Raw genomic sequence first — 21241 nt, forward strand, 5'->3', positions numbered from 1 at the left:
AATACACTTCACTACACTTCTCTTTATTACACTTTACTACACTTCTCTTTATTACACTTCACTACACTTCTCTTTATTACACTTTACTACACTTCTCTTTAATACACTTCACTACACTTCTCTTTATCACACTTTACTACACTTCTCTTTAATACACTTCACTACACTTCTCTTTAATACACTTCACTACACTTCTCTTTAATACACTTCACTACACTTCTCTTTATCACACTTTACTACACTTCTCTTTAATACACTTCACTACACTTCTCTTTATTACACTTTACTACACTTCTCTTTAATACACTTCACTACACTTCTCTTTATTACACTTTACTACACTTCTCTTTATCACACTTTACTACACTTCTCTTTAATACACTTCACTACACTTCTCTTTATTACACTTTACTACACTTCACTTCACTACACTTCTCTTTAATACACTTTACTACACTTCTCTTTACTACACTTCTCTTTACTACACTTCCCTTTATTACACTTTACTACACTTCTCTTTACTACACTTCCCTTTATTACACTTTACTACACTTCTCTTTACTACACTTCCCTTTATTACACTTTACTACACTTCTCTTTATCACACTTTACTACACTTCTCTTTAATACACTTCACTACACTTCTCTTTAATACACTTCACTACACTTCTCTTTAATACACTTCACTACACTTCTCTTTATCACACTTTACTACACTTCTCTTTAATACACTTCACTACACTTCTCTTTATTACACTTTACTACACTTCTCTTTAATACACTTCACTACACTTCTCTTTATTACACTTTACTACACTTCTCTTTATCACACTTTACTACACTTCTCTTTAATACACTTCACTACACTTCTCTTTATTACACTTTACTACACTTCACTTCACTACACTTCTCTTTAATACACTTCTCTTTACTACACTTCTCTTTACTACACTTCCCTTTATTACACTTTACTACACTTCTCTTTACTACACTTCCCTTTATTACACTTTACTACACTTCTCTTTACTACACTTCCCTTTATTACACTTTACTACACTTCTCTTTATCACACTTTACTACACTTCTCTTTAATACACTTCACTACACTTCTCTTTATTACACTTTACTACACTTCTCTTTATTACACTTTATTACACTTCCCTTTATTACACTTTATTACACTTCCCTTTATTACACTTTATTACACTTCCCTTTATTACACTTTACTACACTTTCCATTATTATGCTTAAATACATTTCACTTTTCTTTTTTTGGGTTTCCTCCCACTTTCCAAAAACATGTCAGTAGGTAAATTTGCGACTCTAAATTGCCCCTAGGTGTGAACGAGTGTGTAAATGTGTGTGCGCGCATAGGATACAAAGTGGTTACTGAAGATGAATGAAATTAGCTAGTTGGTTAAATTAAACTGAAAAAAAACAACAACAACAACAAACACTTCCATTATATTAATATTGAGAACTATTTATAGCAACAGATTCATTGAACTAATTAAATGTTTCAACATAATTAGTATGCATAAGAGAAGAAGAGCTTGTAAATCCCACTTTACTCCCAGCTTTACCCCTTTGTGTTTCTTATGGTTCGTTTTACGAACTATAAATAAAAAATAAAAAAAAAAATTGGTTTTATATTATTTTATTTGTTTGGCATAGAGAACAATAAAAAGGCAACTTAAATAATCTCACATTTTAAATAGAAAAGGTCCACTCTGTTTTTCCAATACAACTTCTATCTGCTGTAATTTAGCTTATAAAATCTCCACTTTTACTCCATTTGGCCCAGTAGAAGTCCTACTACGCAGAACGACTCTGTACAAAAATGACGCTCGTCAAAGGATAAAAGGAAAACTTCTGGCCACTGAGGGGTTCCTAAATTGCTTTGGATAGCTGTAACTACAAGAATGCCACTGCATTCAGTATGTAGTAATACACATTTTACTCATTTGTACATGGTACAGTCTCACGTTGTCCATTATTACACGCTCCCAATGTCTCTGACCACATTGTTCCACTTCAGCTGCAGTCACTCACAATCTTTCCTATTTCATATTCAGTCACATTTTTCTGACCATTTTTTTCCAGTCATAACTCTTCATCTTATCTTTCACTGTTTTTCTTCCACGTCGTTGATGATCTGCGCTGTAACTCTTCATTCCTGTGCTCCTCTCTGTCCTCTCACACATGAGATCTGATACGGAGGGAGTGCATCGTGTGTGTTAACATAGCCTCCAGTTCCTCCAGGAGCGATCCTCTCACCGAAGCAGAGCGAGAGCTGGAGATCAGTCCACGGAAACAGTCTCTTTCCAGCAGAGCGCCCATGTTCTGCAGGAAGTAGCCTTCACAGTACACGCACAGCTCTGCTGCACCCTGTGCCTGAAATATACACCGGAGGTTATATATACTCAGCAAAAAAAAGAAACGTCCTTTTTCAGGAGATAATTTTGGAAAATCCAAATAAGCTTTACAGATCTTTATTGGAAAGGGTATAAATTATGTTTTTCATGCTTGTTCAATAAACAATAAACAATTATTGCACATGCAGCTGTGGAACAGTCCTTAAGACACGAACAGTTTACAGGCAATTAAGGTCACAGTTACAGTAACTTAGGACACTAAAGAGACCTTTCTTCTGACTCTGAAAAACATGCCTAGGGTTCCTGCTCACCTGCTTACCTGCTGGGTAAAAAAAATCAATTCTCCGATTTTAATCGATCTTCAATCTAACGAAACGATATGGATTTGGGAAATACCTGAATCGATTATTAACGCGCGTGCCTTACTTGAGCGGATGTGAGTACTAACTGTAGTCCGCCTCTTGTCCTGAACACGTCGCCATCTTTCATGTTTTGAATTTTGAAAACGGTTTTATTTCTTAAACATGTTTCAAGCTGTTAATGAATTTCAATGTTGCACATTTACAACGTGTGCAGTTTGTGCTTACCTTGTGTGCATTGATGCACATATTTATGATTTCTTGTTACAATGTTTGTTACTCAAAGTAAAAAGTAGTTAAATGTAATTGAGTGGGCCCTATTGTTAATGTAAATGTGGATTTCAGTAATATAGCTGAGTAGGAGGGTTTCAGTTACCAGCATTTTTATTAAAATATGGATTCCACGTCTGCAAAACTAACATTTTAAATGAAATACTGATAACTAATCGATACTGAATCGAATCGAATTTAATCGCCAGATTGGTCACAATACCCAGCCCTAGTTAACATGCAGATGCAGATGTGTTCAGAGCAATAAACGGCAATGTCTGTAATGTAAGACACCTAAGACAGTGCTACAGGGAGACAGGAAGGACAGCTGATCGTCCTTGCAGTGGAAAATTACATGTAACCATGTGTCCCAGACGTGATCGAGAACTTCCAAATGCCTTGGTGGAAGAGTGGAGTAACATCTCACAGCAAGAACTGACAAATCTGGTCCATGAGGATGAGATGCACTGCAGTACTTAAAGCAGCTGGAGGACACCACATACTGACTGTTACTTTTAATATTGACCCCCCCCCCTTTGTTCAGGGACTCATTATTCCATTTCTGTTCCTCAAATGTCTGTGAAATTTGTTCAGTTGTTGAATCTTTTTATATTAATACAAATATTTACACATGTTAAGAAATTAGGTGGAAATAAAAGCAGTTGAATGTGAGAGGACGTTTCTTTTTTTTTTTGCTGAGTATATTAGTATATATATGAGTTTAGTGTACTTTGGCTAGTGGCTACTTTGGGTAATGGCTTTGTGGGTTACGTGCAGGATAAATAAAATGACTTTCTCAGGAAACAGGATATGTCAGTTTGCTAGATTAGACTAGTTAGCAGGTGAGGCGGTTAAGCAGTTATGCCAGAATTCCAAACTCCCGCGGGCTGTGTGGAAGGTGTGTATTGTGCTGCTCACCTTGGCTGTGTTGTACACACTGACTGCATTATCCAGGCTGATGTTCTGAGCACAGAGCAGTTCACAGTGGTGCTGTAAACCTCCTAACTGGAAAAATGTCGCCACTGACAGCAGCTGGCACAGCACAAACAAAAACAAATCAGATTTCCAGCATGTGCAGATTTCTAAAACCTTTCACAACATTCCAACAAGTACATTTTATATAGAAATAACTACATGATTATATATACACCATCTGTTTCTGTTTATCAGCTATCTCCAACACTACAAACTTACCTCCAGCAGCTCAGGCACAGCGAGCTTCAGAGACTCTGTCCCACCCGAATACAGATATGACATCATCACCTGGGGACATGTAACGTGAAAGTGATTAACCCTACGTCTTAGAGGACAAAGCTCTTACACAGAAGAGGAATATAAGAGAGTATCCGCAGCTAATACCTGAAAAATGTTGTACTTTACATCACTGATCTCGATCTCCTTACAGTGCTGGGAGCCATCCGAGCTGCTAGAGCCCAGAAGAGACTTAAACCTGATAGGACACAGATAGGAAATGTTTAAACAGAGAAAAGCATCATAACACTGTGTAACACTAAGAGCATTTGAGATAGAATGCTTTCTTATAAAGTACATGCATTTATGTAGAGCGTGGGAAAAAAAACATCAGGCAAACCTGTGCCAACATTGTCACCACTGTACCGAGTGTGCTATCGTTTATATGATAATACGGTAAGGCTTTCACCATCCTTCTGTACAAATATAACAGTCCTCTTTTCATTATGAAGTCCATCTCACCTCTCAGATGCTGTGATTAGCAAAACCCTGTGAGCGTAGAACGGTTTCCCCTCCACCACAAACGTCACGTCTGACATTTCCTGGTTATTCAGGAAGTGTGCATCTGAGAAACGAGGGTTAGGTTTAGGGTTAAACTGTGACTCACACGCAGTCTATCCTTTTTCATTTTGATCAAGAAATCCAAGTTCTAATCTTTTATTATCTGTTCTGTAATATTTTGATACCACATGCCCTGCCCTCTACCCCATTTGCATATCAGAACCTGATTGGCCTTAATGATTTGTGATGTAATAATACTTTTCTGTCACATGTTGAACACTAACTTTGAACCTTTGGCTATTTCCTTCCTTAAAGCAGTGAGTAAAAACAAACATTAAAATATGCATGTCTTTCAGGGTGGATTAGACTGGAGATTCCACTGAAGGTTTTAAAAGTGTATCAAGGTTTTGCACAAATTTCCGGAAAGTCATTTTACTATGAAAGACCCCCCACTATACTTTCACAGTCTACAAAATAACCTCAATAAGATACACATGATGGAAATCCACTGTGCTGATGAATTTGATAACGTTTCGGGTGACTTTAATGACAGAGTTGTTACACAGGTCTTAATTACCGAGCTGAGCTGAAAGACTGGCCTTCTTCTCAGAAATAACAGGAAGAGGAGCAGATCCAAAGCAGTGACTGAAGATGGAGCCTAACTGCTGCATTATCGCTTCACTCTGCAGGTGCACACACAGAGAAAATAAGCAGTGTTTAGTGTGGATTTGGTCACGGAGCAGTTCTTCATGCTGTGCTGTTTACAGTGTTTGCTTGCTACCTTGCAGCTCTTGAGGATGCTGAACATGAGAGGCAGACCAACACAGCGCAGCTCCTCGCCGTACTCGTCCTCCTTGATGGAGCTGAAGTCTCGGAGCAGAGACAGCGTGACCGAGGCTCTGGATTGTAGCTGGGCGCTGCGCAGAGACTCCAGCCACACGTGCAGCTTCCAGGGCACTCCTGCAGGGGGCACCAGAGAATCAGTCCATCTGTTTCCTCTATAAGCTCCGCTGGCAGGAAAGCCTGTCAGAGTCCACTAACTTAAATACACGTCACTATAGACCACTGATCCTTCCTGTCCTTTTTAATGTTTATTAGTGTCTCACTCACCCAGTCCAGCTCTCACATCCTCTCAATTATAACAATATTGATGGAAATATATACACAAAAGCCTCTTCATATGCACCGTTATCCAGTATAAGTGTAAACAAACTGATGGAGATCAAGTGACATATAAAACAATCACGTTTTGGTTTCAGATTTACAAACATCAGTGATTTCTAATATTTGAATTTTTCCATGTTACCCTCTGGTGAACATGGCCTGAAGATATGTTCCTATCATCTTCTGTGTTTAAATACTTTTTTTTCTTCTTCTTTTTTTTTAAATGAATGGTATATTAGTAAGCAATACCATATGATGGGGTGTGTTGTTCTAGAAAAATATTATTTTACTCATTTTAGTATCCAATATTAGTGGAGGACACTGTACTTATATATTTTATACATTTTATAATTTGTTAGTTCCTGTAATCACGTACATTATATCAGCAATAAACAGCTGTTTCCTTACCAGCCTCTCTTTATTTTCTCCCTCTTGACATTGACAGGACAAAAACATGCAACTTGTCACATTACAGAGAAACAAGACTTTCCCATGTCTGACGATGTAAAGTTACAGTAAGTGCTGACACTGGAGACTCCTTCCAAAAATGCTGACAGAAAACTTCACCATTTTAATAATTGCATTTATGTGACGTATCCAGCATTAAAGCCTCTGTGCAAACTGTTACTATAGGAACAACAACTTGTTATAAAGAGCTAATTAATATAAACCTTTTGTCAAAGCTGCACTTACAGAAAATTAATCTGCGCCTTCTGACCACTGAGTATTCAACAGCGCTGTTGTTTTTAAAAATATAATACAGTTCCACTGTGTTGTTGGCCACTGATTAGTGAAATCTAAAAACTAAACTTAAATATTGTGATGCATATCATATGGCATGAATATCAAGTATCACTTTTTTTTTTGGTCATCCATAAAAATAAATAACCGACACTAACTTTGTTTTCAAAAATGAAACCGAACCACACAGGTTCGTATTTCTAAATCTTGTAAAAATGAAGTCCATGTTTGGTTAATAAATACAAAACAGGTCAAACATAAGGGCTTTACCCAGAGAGCGCAGCTCCATGGTGACATCCAGGTAGCCATGCTCAGCGCTGTAGAATGACGCCTCTTGCAGGGCCTTCATGCGAGCCTTACAGAGACGCGGCTGTCCTCCCTCGGAGGGCACTGCCTCCTCCACCACCCCCACCACCCCCTCTGCCAAGATCTCCTCCAGAGAGAGTACATCGTCCTTCACCTGCTGTGGCTGAGACAACAGCTTCCTCAGGACGTTCCTGTAGCCGAGAGAGACGAGAGACTAGGTCAGTAGTAGCTCAGTGGTTAAGGCATCTACTGCTCAGAAGGTCGTGAGTTCAATGAGATTCGTAAATGAGAAATGTAAGTCGTTCTGGATAAGGGCATCTGCCAAATGCCATCAATGTAAACCTGGAAACCCTAATGCTGATGGAACGCTGCCTCCAGAGCACACGTGTCTATAAAGATTGGTTCAAACGAATGTGAACGTCTTTAAACAAAGTGTCTTTGTCTACTTTATAATATGAGCTATCTGGGTGTATTTACTAATTCTGTCAGACAATATTGATATCACATTTGTATACTGAAGGTAATGGTATACAGACTGGTGCAGTATTAGCAACACAAATAACAGATAGTATTTGCAGTTCAATTAAACTTAAAGTTAAATACTGGATTATCATGTGCAGCCATTACACTGTTTACTTACTGAACTCTTGTTGTATCTTGTGAGCAGTAAGATGTGTGTGTGTGTGTGTGTTTACAGGTTTAAACAGGTAGCATGTACATAATAGGTCACAAAGGCAATGAGATGACAATAATGAGTCTTTACTGGAACTGAGTCATGAGTGTTGTGCTCATGAGGGTGTATGTGCAGTAGGAGATAGGCCTGCACTATAACAGTGTTACAGTATAGGTAAATAATCTGTAATGGCTCAGTGTCAGTGGCCATGCCCTGAATGATTTATACATGTGAAAGTGTGTACGTGTTCACCAGCCTCTTAAAATGACTCCTAAGTAGCTGATTAAGTGATCTTATGACTAAAAAGACTCACAAATTACAGCAGGACGTTACATAGACGTTACATGATCAAACTTTCAATGAGGAGAAGAATCGACATCCATGCTTAAAAGCTGTTCAGAGTGTCAGCGTTATGCCATAACTAATTGTAGCATAACGACTGCAACTGTATTTGGTGAATCTATCATTTTAATATAAATGAGAGCTAAAAGTAAGTGTTTGCTACAATGTTGCCAGGACATGCAATGTAGGAACAGCTTTACGTAATAGTTACAGCATCTACCGTAATGTGTTATAGATGAACAGATCATGTCTGCAGCAAAAAATACTAGTATTTATATCTAAACATGATCACATAACCAGCTCATTATCATTTATACTGTCCCAAAAGATCTATGCTTGATCTATGGAACAAAATTAAGTACCAAAGGTTCGGTTAAAACCACTCATAAGTAATAACAGCTAATGCACTCATAAATAAATAAACACAAATACCCAATCATACACGCATATATACGCCAGAGTTCAAGTGGGCTGTATCGCACAAACCTCCCTACACACATACCCTCGCTGTCCTTCACTATAGCTGGAAAAACCGGCGAAACATGAAAGCTGAACCGGGAGCTCGGGAAGCCGCTGCGCTCCTGCGCGCCGCCATCTTCTGTGCCGTCACATTGCATTGGTACTTAATTTCATTCCAGCTCATGCACATGTATTGGAATGACAATAAAAATCTTTGAATTTGTTGACATCTAATTTTTGCAGTTGTGACCACACTTGCAGTATGTATAGAAAATCTTGATTCATTGCTTTTACTCATATGTGTAGGAGTACCAAAATGACATCCCTTTAAAAATGCATGCAGATGTGACTGATTTTTGGAGGCTTGACGAACACACGCCCTGGTTTCTGTCTGCAGGGGGTAAATCTACACATCAACTCCATGAGTGTAATCACTTCCTTCTGTGTAGGGGGTATACAGAATATGTGTGTGTGTGTGTGTATGTGTGGAATCTCAGCAGGGTGTACCTGTGGCCGTGTGCGGCAGCATGACTAAAGCAGTTCATGTCCTCATAAAGCGATGATGTAAGAGTGTTTCCTTCCCGGGCCCTCTGCAAGGGATCAGCCCCACGCGCCAACAACAAACTCACCATCTCATAATTCCCTGCAAGACGGAGAGAGGGGGAAAAACAGACAGAGAAAAGAAGAGAAACATGGGAAGTAAATAACAACAATGAGAAGTAAATAAAGAAATAAAAATGAGAGGGAAGAGAAGATGGGATGGTTAAATATCTTAATTTCTGGTTAGAAAGTGTGTTGCACAGGCAGCTGTAGAGGGAGTGTGTGTGTACTGTGGTGTTTCTCATCATACAGCTATGTGTGGCCTCTCTGAAATCCCTACACAGAATGTCCCCACACACTTTAAAAAGTATCAGCCGGCCACAAACTCCCACACCGCACGCTGTAAATATGCCTGCCATGCAAACACACACTGTGCATGCTCCTGACCCAATTCAGTCAGCTCCTGTGGCTTAATTCATTGTCAGACTTCTATGGGCTGCCACCATGAGCCTATTTTTGGCCTCTCAGCAGTAGATGAGCTCAAGAGTGGTACATATAGAGAGAGAGAGAGAGAGAGACCGAGGAATGTGCAAGGCTCAGGGCATGGCAAGAAGTGCCAGTGTATAATGAGTCTGGGTACACACCTGCTGCTGAAGCCAGCTGAAGCGGAGTATCTGCACAGCTCTCCTGCCCATTACGCACTGCAGCTCCCTCCACATTGGCCCCGGCATCCAAGAGGAGCTGACCAAACACACACACGCACAAAAGCACCGTTAAAAATCATGCTTTTCATGCTCCAACACTGCGTTTTAAAAACACACCCCTCCTTATTCATGTCGATAATATTTAATATGTAAATTCTACGAACAAGAGGCTCACCTCGACCACAGAGATGTGTCCATGCAGCACTGCGAACGTGAGCGCTGCCCAGTGGCGGCTGTCTGGGTGGACTGACGGGTGTTTAGGGGAGCACACAGGCACCTAGTGGAAACAAAATACAGCTTTAAGAGCCATGCTACATAAAGCAGCAGCAAGTGGTGAATTATGATGAGCTGGGAAAGCTGGCTCTCTTTCTAGGGACACATATTTCTTGAAACTTCTCCCAAAAATGCACTTTTTCCCCCTTCTATTCTATATGACTCGAATAACATTGTGGAAATCTGAATTACAACAGATAGATAGGGTTTTCACATAGAAGCAGTAGACAAAATCTTCCCAGTTGCTCAACCCGTGAAGCACAAGTAATGAAGTCTAGAAAATGTCACTGTGTTAATAAATAATAATGGCTCAAATTTTCATTTTGAAATGGTTCATTTTGTTTTCTTTCAGGACACACCCCTATTTCATTTGAAACCTTTTCTTATTTTATTCTTCTTTGTAAATATTCCATTTTTTTTTTTTCGATCTAAAAAACGTTGATGCACACTTTTACACTCAGCTGTAGCTCTGAAGTCTTTTAAGGGAGCAGTAACACTCCTGGCATGCAGTAAAACCATTTACTGGTCACGGCGCAACATTAGCAGTCATCATCCCTGAACGCACTCACCGCTACGTCTGGATTGGCTCCGGCGTCGATCAGCATCTGGACCAGAGCCTCGTCTCCAGCGGCGCAAGCGTACATGAGTGGGGTCATGCCCTGCGTCACACACAGCAGGAGAAGGAGACCCATATAAAATCTGACTCGAGGTAGATGGATATTGTTGTCAAAGCTCAATATTAAGCATGTTTGAAACATAATTCACTAAATGGAATGTCTGTAAACGCCTTGTGTGTAATACCTGATCGTCCATACTGTTGACCCCGTCTGGCCCCAGCAGCTCGATGGCCTGGCCTATTAGATCTGTGCGGCCACAGTTGAGCATGCGAAAGCCCAGATCCAGCTGGAACTTATCAGTGGCGGCTTTGGCATTCAGCCGTTTGAAGGAACTGAAACAGCACTCGGGCCTGGAGAGAGAAGAAGACAGAGATGGAGGGTGGGGGGTAGGAGAGAGTGCACTGGGGTCAGTTAAAATACATAAACATAATGTAAGTGAGAAAATATGAGGGAGAGGGGAAAAAAGGAGGACAGCATGTAAAACTAGATAAACCAGTTGAAGAGTTAAGAGAAGGTGCAGGAGGTGCTCTTATGACTGGAATGAAAGTGTGTGTGTGTGTTTTTTTTTTTTTCGTAAGATGCTACAAATCATTAAAAAGCCAGGCCAAGGTCCTGACATCAGCCTGTGGTCTGAATCACTGGGTGGGACTGGTGTATAAAGTCTGAGGGTTTTGCAGATGGTCTTTGTCCACTGATACAGTAATGAAGTAAGTGCTAGAGCAGGAGTGAGCTCATATGTTGTGCTATTCACCACTGCGGGCCTTTTCCACTGCGAGTTAAAGTGTGGCAATTTTACTACATCTGTTAAATGTTTATACGGGCACATTGTAAGGAAAATGTCAGCCGATCCTGCGCGCAGTTATTTTAAAGGTGAAATGGCGCAAGAGCAGGTGGAGCTCTTACTTGAGCAGTCGGGGTTCACAGTCGAGCCCCGGTAGTAGCTGCCGTGCGGTCTGTCGCACGTCATCGCTGTCCACTAACAGGCTGCGGCGGTGCTCTGCATGTACGATGGCCACACGCATCCACTCCATGAGGGGTGGCAGCAGGAGGAAGGGCCTGCACAGGAGACACACATCACAGATAAAGGCACTGGTATAGTATCAACAGTGTGTGTGGATACAGAGCTCTTCCTCTTCCTTTTTTGTCCATTACATCATTTGACTCAGTCCTACACCTTCCTCCAAGGTTCTTTGGATGGGGCTCTACTTCCTCTTCATAGGGTTCTGCATTTCCCAGGACAAATTGAAGAACCTTTTAGGGTACTAGATGGAGCCTTTTTAAATGAGTGTACTATTGAGCCTGTAACAATGGCTACATTATTGTGGCAAATACACATTTATTGATACAAACTAGTCTTTAAAGGTGTAATTAGCCATTTTGGTGCTTTTGAGTTTTGAAACTCAACTCAAAGAAATACTGAACATACAGTTTATCAAATAAAAATGGATGTTTTGTGGCTTTTAGTAAGAATATGTTAGCCTTAAGGTTATCTATAAGCTAGTGTGCTCCAAAACACTGACAAAATTCACATTAGGAAGATATATGCATTCAAAATTTACAGTCTCTCTCTACCACCAATACGGATCAACAATTTTGATGACATCATTCTGCACTTCAGCTTCTCATCAGATTTCCTGTCCAATCAAACGCTCTCTAGAATGTGAGGTGTCCCACCCACAATATTATAAAAATCACCTTGACGAAGTACGGCTGAATAGCCCGGGCTGTGAGGTAAGTTAAATGATATTGGCTATTTAAAAAGGAGGAGGGGCCACTCTATATGTCCCGCCCTGACTTCCTGTTTCAGTGGAAATCACAACAACACATCGAATAACGCTGCGTGTTTCAAGGCATTTCAAAAGGACTTTAAAGGTTCTTCAGCGTGTCCCACTGAGGCAACTTTTAAAAGCTCTATTCTGAACCCTACAACAAAGAGTTTCCATTTTGGTCAAAGTACATCCTGTTTGCAAAGAGAAGAACTCTCCAAAGAGTCCTTGAGGAACCTTTTTTTCAAGAGTGCATGTGTTGCCTAAGGTACATAAAATGAATGCTAGTGGCAGAATATTTACATCCAACTAAAGCCACCTCCTGTCCTGATTGGCTGGATCATATTTGTTTATTTCTCCATGTACAGTCTTAAAAATCTAAAACCCTAAATTGTCCTTCATTTGCATCAAGGGGGAAACACTTAGAGAACGAAAAAAAAATCAGTCCCATTCAGTCCACATATAGCCTTCTCAAGCTAAGAACACTCAGTTATCCAAAGAACTCTTGTGGAACCCTTTTATCCCACAAGAAAATAATGAATGTATACTGTATAATGAATTTGGGGTGCTACAAAGACCACGGTTTCTCCTCTCGGTAGCTATTTTATTAAAGCTTCCCAAATGCGAGGAGAACTTTGCCAAAAAAACTAAAATAATTCTGATATAAAAATCACTGACCGCACCTTTAATCTGTATCTGGATCGTTTAAATAGTGTTTAAAACTGGGCTCTTGTATGTCCAGGCTTCAGCAGGATGGACTTTTTCTTTCAGCACCCTCGCACATCCTGATACCCACAGCTGCTACTGCTCACACTCCTTCCTCACACACACACACACACACACACACACTGACCATATGAATCCATTCTCTGTGTGTGTCTTCCTTTAGACACTTATTTCTAAATAAAACAGGACTTGACTCTAATACTGGATGCATTATGCTGAAAGAACGAGTGAGCAGAGAGATTGTAAAGCCAGCGGCACAGTTACTAAAGACAAGCGATTTTAAATAGTGTCAGCGATGAAGAAAGGTTTGCTGTGTAACATCATAACATGGGGCTGCATGGAAATGGAGTCAAATAAAAGGAAGAGGAAGAAAGCATTTCAGGGAAGTGTATACAAACTTGACACTTATACATGATTAAAATGTTTTATTTTGGAATGGGTTTGTATGTGAAACTTTTGCATGGGAAGAGTTTTAGCTTCGTCCCTCTCAGCCCTGCAGTGGTGCCGGTGTGCCACCAGGGGGAGTCTTTAGCTGTGGTCCATTCTGAAGTGATCGTGATTATGATCCCAGGCAACCCGTCGCAGGGCACAATCAAACACACTACGGACGATTTTGAAACGCCAATCAACCCACAACGCATGTCTTTGGACTGGGGAGGAAGCCGGAGTACCCGGAGGAAACTCCTGAAGCAAGTGGAGAACATGCAAGCTCTGTGCACACAGGACGGAGGTGGGATTTTAACCCATAACCCTAAAGGTGTGAGGCAAATGTGCTAACCACTAAGCACTCTACCCCTAAATCCTACAATCCTAATCCTGAATCCTACATCCTGCCGCACTACACAGATTGGTCAAGCTGACAGGAGAAAAGTTTGCACAGATTAATAATCTTTTCAGAATCAAGAACATGCAGGAATGTGGAAACCGAGCCAAATTAAGTCTAAATTAAAGTCCAAATAAAGTCAAAGCTGTCACATAACTCTCCTGCTAGCACGACATGCAGTCACCTCACAGTTTAACATATCTAGCAGTATAATAGAGACTTGAATATTATACTATCATATGAAATAATATCCCGCCGTGGCCCTGTGTGTGTGGAGTTGGCATGTTCTCCCCGTGCTGCGGGGGTTTCCTCCGGGTACTCCAGTTTCCTCCCCCAGTCCAAAGACATGCCTGGTAGGCTGACTGGCGTGTCTAAAGTGTCCGTAGTGTATGAATGGGTGTGTGAGTGTGTATGTGATTGTGCCCTGCGATGGATTGGCACCCTGTCCAGGGTGTACCCTGCCTTGTGCCCGATGCTCCCTGGGATAGGCTCCAGGTTCCCCGTGACCCTGAAGGAAGGATAAGCGGTATAGAAGATGGATGGATGGATGGATGGATATGAAATAATACTATCTAGTTGAGAAGACCACAACTTATAGTGAAAGTTGATTGACTGATGGCCAATGAGGGCAGTGGTCGCTCAGTGGTTAAGACATGGCCTCCTGATCAGAACGTTGCAAGTTCAAATCCCAGCACTGCCAAGCTTCCATTGCTGGGCCCTTAATATTAATGCGCTCATTCTAAAGTAATGTGATCATTTCTATACTAACAGCTCATTCACCGAGACTTGTATGGTGGACGCGCCACGTAATTGAAGGCTAATAATTCTATAATTCTGCAAGCAGATGTTAATTTAACATTTACAGAAAAAGTCGTGGGTGTCAGTGCTTTATAACAGTAAGGTTTTTTTTATTTATTATTAATTTCAAAAGACAAAAAAAGAGGCTGGGGAGAGAAGTGCTGTAAATGTAACTATAAATGATTAAAACCATCATCAAATTAAGTAAATAAAAATGTAAATAAATAAATAAATAAATAAAAACATTAAATAAAGTAAAAATGTTAATTGTTAGAGGAATAGTGCACGTGGCACATGCTGTTATTGGAAAATAATCAACTTTGAGGTGGTAGCAGTTGCAGTGGGAGCTCAACACCAGATTAAGATGTGGGGTTACAGATCGGAAGGTCGTGAGTTCAAACCCCAGCACTGCCAAGCTTCCACTGTTGGGCCCTTGAGCCAGGCCCTTAACCCTAAACTGCTCAGTTATATAAATATAAGTCGCTCTGGATACGGGTGTCTGCCAAAATGCCATCAATGTAAATGTCAATTTTTAGTGAAGGTGCAAAACCAGTGTGCCACGTGCTCATTTATTTATTTATTCCGTATTAATTCACTTCACTAGCTAACTAACTCGCCATTCGTTATTACATCGCATTGACTACCAGTTCGAATTCTGGGCAACTAAAAAATGGGACTGGGTAACACACTGGAGCGTCTACTGGCTAGCTACTGAATTCATGATTTATCCACTGCTTTAAAAGGGATCTATGTGGAACTCATTTTTTTTCTTTTCCCTTTAAGAGTGTACAAATGGCTGCTGTGGACGTTCCACAGCACAAGCTTTATCACTTTGGAACAGATTGCACAGTTTACTGCACACTTCATCCAAAATGCTAATGATGCTCACAGTGGAAGCAAATGTGTGCTAACTGAGCCTGTTATATCATTTTGAATGAAGTATTTGCTTGTAATGTTTTATCCAGCCCAGTGTTGTCCTCATCACTATAGCTTTGTTCCACAGTGAAGATCTGGATCCAAACCTGCTGCTAAACATCCGACATCCTGCAGAGTTCTCATACTCCAGTGCTACTGAAGGCTGGATCAGCTGTGTTAGATTAGCGCTGGATCTGTAGCAGCGGCTGTGATATACAATCGACTTCATCCTTCTATAATCCTAACATAAATCATTAAAAAAAGAAGACTTATATATATATATAAAAAGGATGCAACACTGGTTTGCTCTTAGGGAGGAGGTGTGACGGCAGGGACATGGTAAAACACAGGCAGCCCAGCGAGAGTCTGGCAGTCTAACAAGACATATGCAAATGAAGCACACAAGGTGGAACGAGGTGCTCATTAAGGAAGGTAAACATGCGCAAGGGAGATGAGTCCTATCAACAACAACAGAGGAGAAATATAACATGCAGAGACACATGAAAGCTATTCTTAGATATTGAAGAGAAAAAAAACACTGATTGGAACCGAAAAGACCAGAGTTTGTTCTGGTAGTTAAAATAGTTTAAGAAGCATGTAAAATATCCATCCATACATTTTCTGTACCTCTTATCCTACACAGAGGCACGGGAGCCTATCCCATGTACTCGGCCCACAAGGCAAGGGCACAATCACACACACACACACACACACACACACACACACACACACACACACACACACACACACACACACACACACACACACACACACACACACACACACACACACACACACACACACACACACTCGCTCATTCACACACAATTTAGAGACGCCAATCACCGTACGGTACACGACAGTACTAAAAGATCCCAATGGAAAAACCGAAAAGATGAAGAAATGCGTCATACGAAGTAGCTTTGATAGGGATGTTTGCTTTGACAGTTTGGAAACGTTGATTATTAGTAGTGTCAAGTTGATCAAAAATCACTTTTTAAAGCTAAACTCGTTATAGCCTGCATAAACATTTCCAACGTTCCGACTGGAAATTACGAGTACTATCATAAGCTAGGTTTTAACTTGGGGCTGAGTTTCTAAACTTAATACTCAAACAAACACAGCACTTCAGGGTTCGCTTTGAAGTCCCATCCCCAAAACACACACCGTAAAACATGTATAATGCAGAGCTGGACAATATGCTGGCATAATATTGATAACTTGATAAATTGCACCACAATCATTTTTATTAATATTTTATTAGCAGTATATGATTGTACCAATGAAATGTTCCATTTTTTCCCCACTTTGCTGTGTTAAATAATTGATTCTTTATAAACGTTAAATAACACATTATCATCTTCACTAGCTTCTTTATCCTGGTCAAGGTCATGGTGGATCATAATATGATATTTTTTTCCCCATATTGTCGAACGCTACACTACAAAATAAGTGCTCTGTGATAGGGAAATCCCCTGTTATAGTTATTCTACATAAAAACAAACATTAAGTGTTCCTCCAAAGGGACATACTGAAAAAAAGAACCACAAGATTTAACCTGTGTAAAGATTTCGACTGTAATCTGCTGTGATTAAGACTTAGACTATGAAAGTGAACATATCCTGTAGATGATCTGCACAGTTCTCTGCTGAATTCTCTCTTAATGCAACAGACAAATAAATGACCAGGTAGAAGATTTTTGTTTAATTGGGTGCTCCTTGTCTACTTTTAGGACTGAAAATCCAAAGATGTTTTAGGTCATATTTATGCGGCTATATAGAAAATTGTAAAGGGTTCACAAACTTTCACGCGCCACTGTACATTACAAACATGTGTGCTGAAGATACAGTGCGTGCCACTGTTAATGGCTTGTATGTGTTTTAAATTGGTCTCTAATTTGACCGCATCATCTGGAAAAGAGCACAATGGTTTGATTGTGTGTGTCTCTGTGTGTGAGAGTAAAAGATTGAAAACAGCGACAGGCACTACTGGAACGATCGCATCGGCCAGAATGGCCCGACTTCCACTAGCGCTTTTCCAACTCGAAATGCGTTTATTGATCCTTCAAAAGCTCCCAGGCTTGGAAACAACTAATCTAGAGTTAGCTTTGGTGCAATAAAGCTACTATGTAATACCTTTGGCTTCCTCACACCCCCACTAACACATTCTCACACACACACACACACACACACACACACACATTTGATGAATAGTCCACTCCTGTGACCTGCTCCTATCTGAATGAAACTCAAGCAGTGTGAAACTCAAACCCTTCCAAACACTTCTAACCTTTGCTTTGTTCACTTGCCACAGGGCTACAACGCTATACACGGCAGGCGTGTGTGGACCCCTGGTGCTCTCACTCGCTCGGCCCCTGGGTCACACCTCAACCACGACCCTCGCATCTGATTCTAGAGCTCAAGTTCGATGCCCTGAAACCTGAGTTGGTTCCATGGGCCACATCAAAGCCTGGTCGAGCACAGGGCTCTGAAACCGGAGAGTGCTCCATGCTAATTAGCCTCTCCTCTCCTGCACTCACACAATGGATGGGTAATGGGGATCTTGATGGGAGCAGGTCACACTTCAGATGTGTGAGTGTGATTAGATACGAGTTACCGAGACCACATGCTCTGCATGCTCACTGGATGTTCATAACATGCTATAGCAGCTTCGAGTCACACGGTTCTTGCAGAAAATTCCAGATGTTCTCACAGCTCTCTACTCATAGCACCCTGTGCCTCAGTCTTTTCCCCCCTTATGCTCTTAAATTTCATGTGGTTTGGCAAAACGTGATGATTAATCCTTCTGTTGTTTTTCTACAGCACGAAGAGCTTAGATTATTTGCTTAAAGTTAAGGCTAGATACAAACAGCTCAGAGCAAAAAGGTTTTTTCAGCCAGAGCCTTCACTGCTGACAAAGCTTGTTCGAGTTCATTCGCTCAGACGTTCCTAAAGCATGAGGCGTGCTTCTCCGTTATTGCTTAAGCTTTCTATTATTATTCATCCCGAATGGGTGCCTCCCATACACAAACACCATGATCATATTCAGTATATTTCTCTGCTAAATACCTGCTCTCAAATTTCTACATCACAGTTCTGTAACTTCTAAAAGTGTAATGTAACTGTGAAAGCAAATGCTGGACAACTCCTCAGATGAATAGCACCCGGCTGTTTATTAGCTCCCATCAGGCTGATCGCTACACTGCCATCTTTACAGAAACGACTGTTTTAATGGTGTGTTCCTGGACTGATTCGTCTTAAATAAATACTGTTGTCTTACAATCAGACTTCTAAAAAAAATGTTAAGGATTATACAGTGGTGCTTGAAAGTTTGTGAACCCTTTAGAATTTTCTATATATGACCTAAAACATCATCAGATTTTCCTAAAAGTAGACAAAGAGAACCCAGTGAAACACATGAGACAAAAATATTATACTTGGTCATTTATTTATTGAGGAATATGATCCAATATTACAGGAATTTTAGGAATTTAATTATTTTTTTTTTACTGAGGAATTTTATCCCGTTCCTCAGTACAGAACAGCTTCAACTCTGGGATGTTGGTGGGTTTCGTCACATGAACTGCTTGCTTCAGGTCCTTCCACACCATTTCTATTGAATTAAGGTCAGGACTTTGACTTGGCCATTGGTCATATTTATGCAGAAATACAGAAAACGCTAAAGGGTTCACAAACTTTCAAGCACCACTGTACGTAATTTTGCTTTTTATCTATCATGTTGTAACGTGTATGTTCTATGTACATGCATGTCACCTAAATTGCCCTTTGGGATTAAAAAAAAAAAAGCAACTGAATTATTTGACTTTGATTCACTTTTTTCTTAGAGGCAGCATTGTGGTGTATTGAGTAATGCTGCCATCTAACCACTCCAGGGTCCCTGGTTTGATACTAAGCTCGAGTTACTGTCTGAGTGGAGTTTCACATCTTCTCCCGTGTCTGCATGGCTTTACTCTGGGCTCTCTGATTTCCTCCCACCTCCTAAAAATATGCCGGGAGGTGTATTGGCTACGCTCAATTGGCTTAAGTGTGAACGAGTGTGTGAACGTGAGTGTGCGCCCAATCCAGGCTGTATTCCCGCATCACACCCAGTGTTCTGGGAACTGGCTCTGGATCCAAAGCGGTTTGTGAAGATGAATAAATGAATGAATCTTTTTTTCATTAGCATCTTTCAGTTAATTATGAGCTTAGGATCCTGAATCAGCTACGTGACTGAAAGGAAAACAAGTGAGTCAACATGACACATATCCAAAACATGGAGGAAAAAATGCAGCAGTGGATCAGTACAGACTGTGTTAAGTCGGATCTAACACTAATCCTACGCTTTGGGCCATTAATAGGCACAAATTGAGACTAAATATCAGTTTCAGAATATTTCTCTGCTAATTACAATACAGTTAGCACTGAAGAAACCACTATGGTACAAACTTGATCAACAAGCTGTACAAACTGGACGTTCTGTATTGTTTATTATGAGGTTACATATAGCTCAAAACATATAGAAAGTGGAAGTGTGGGATCTGAATGGATGTTTATGCGGTTTACGCTCACTCACATGAGTCACAATCCCATGACGTTGATGCAAATTGAAACAATTGGTTTCACAGGTTTCACACTCATAATGCCTGAGAAATGCTTTCAGTGTGAATTGGCCAGTACTGTGTGTTTTGTATTGTTGGTAACACTGGGAGCACTGGGAGCAGTGGTGGCTCAGTGGCCCTCTGTTACTGATCAGAAGGTCAGGAGTTCAAGCCACCACCGTTGGGCCCTTAACCCTCAATTGCTCAGATGTATAAATCAGATAAATGCAAGTCACTCTAGATAAGGGTGTCTGCCAAAAGCCAAAAATAAGTTCCACTATGTTTCTTGAGACGTTTTATTATCCGATAAATGCATTTATGTATTTATAACGGGACAACAAAGTTGTTTGAACCGATTAGTGCATCTTTTGCTAGTCAGCAGGCACGCCATGTCAGCAATCAGCATGTGTGAGCTGTATGTCTTCAGAGGCAGACACAGGGTCAGTGTGTCATCTATCAATTTCAGCCTCTCATTCAGTCCATGATGCTTAGCACCAAGAGCTCCTCTTCACCCCTCTGACCCCTCTCTGTCTGCTCTTTCCTTTTTTTTTCTGTCTCGCTCACCCTCCTCTCGATAACAGACATGCACGTTGCCTTGGGCTGTTGTAAAACATCCGTGTGTCACAGTAACCTCAGCCTATGATAGGAAGACCCTGAACAGTGCCTTTACAATTACTGAGCTGTGTCAAGACCACACAGCGTGCCAGAGAGAGACTGGGTTGGGTTTCAAACGAAGCTTTAATACCTTTTTTTTAATAGCACTAGGAGCACACAGGGGAATCTGGAATAAGGAGCCAGGCATTGAGTTGAGGCATTGCCAGGGCTGAGGAACCGCCTGTTTTTCATTCTATTACCACACACACACACACACTGCAGCTCTGTAAATTTCTGCTAGTGATGGTGTTGGTGTTATCATGAAAATGTTGAGCTCTCTGAAGTGGGCTGCCGCTGCACCTTCATTGTTTTCCACTCGAGTTTGTTGTTTAGATTGAGGTTGCTGCACAGCACAGAGGCCAGCTGTGGCTAACAAGTTACGCTCTG

General features: G+C 40.8%; 1 protein-coding gene across 1 annotated transcript in view; it reads right to left on the minus strand.

Annotated features, from left to right (window-relative positions):
- Positions 1-1641: 1641 nt before the first annotated feature.
- abtb2b (ankyrin repeat and BTB (POZ) domain containing 2b) overlaps positions 1642-21241 on the minus strand; it is a 53547-nt gene continuing 33947 nt past the window's right edge. Inside the window, exons 4-17 of the mRNA XM_053641331.1 lie at positions 11479-11631; positions 10760-10925; positions 10528-10617; positions 9861-9962; positions 9626-9722; positions 8949-9084; positions 6932-7158; positions 5538-5716; positions 5334-5439; positions 4718-4820; positions 4364-4454; positions 4199-4267; positions 3923-4036; positions 1642-2394 (exon numbers count right to left, since the gene is read on the minus strand). Of these exons, the coding sequence (XP_053497306.1) occupies positions 2197-2394; positions 3923-4036; positions 4199-4267; positions 4364-4454; positions 4718-4820; positions 5334-5439; positions 5538-5716; positions 6932-7158; positions 8949-9084; positions 9626-9722; positions 9861-9962; positions 10528-10617; positions 10760-10925; positions 11479-11631 (1831 nt within the window). The 3' untranslated portion in view covers positions 1642-2196. The remainder of the gene's footprint in view (positions 2395-3922; positions 4037-4198; positions 4268-4363; positions 4455-4717; positions 4821-5333; positions 5440-5537; positions 5717-6931; positions 7159-8948; positions 9085-9625; positions 9723-9860; positions 9963-10527; positions 10618-10759; positions 10926-11478; positions 11632-21241) is intronic.

This window comes from Ictalurus furcatus, chromosome 14 (assembly GCF_023375685.1).
Source record: "Ictalurus furcatus strain D&B chromosome 14, Billie_1.0, whole genome shotgun sequence".
NCBI classification, from domain to species: Eukaryota; Metazoa; Chordata; class Actinopteri; order Siluriformes; family Ictaluridae; genus Ictalurus; species Ictalurus furcatus.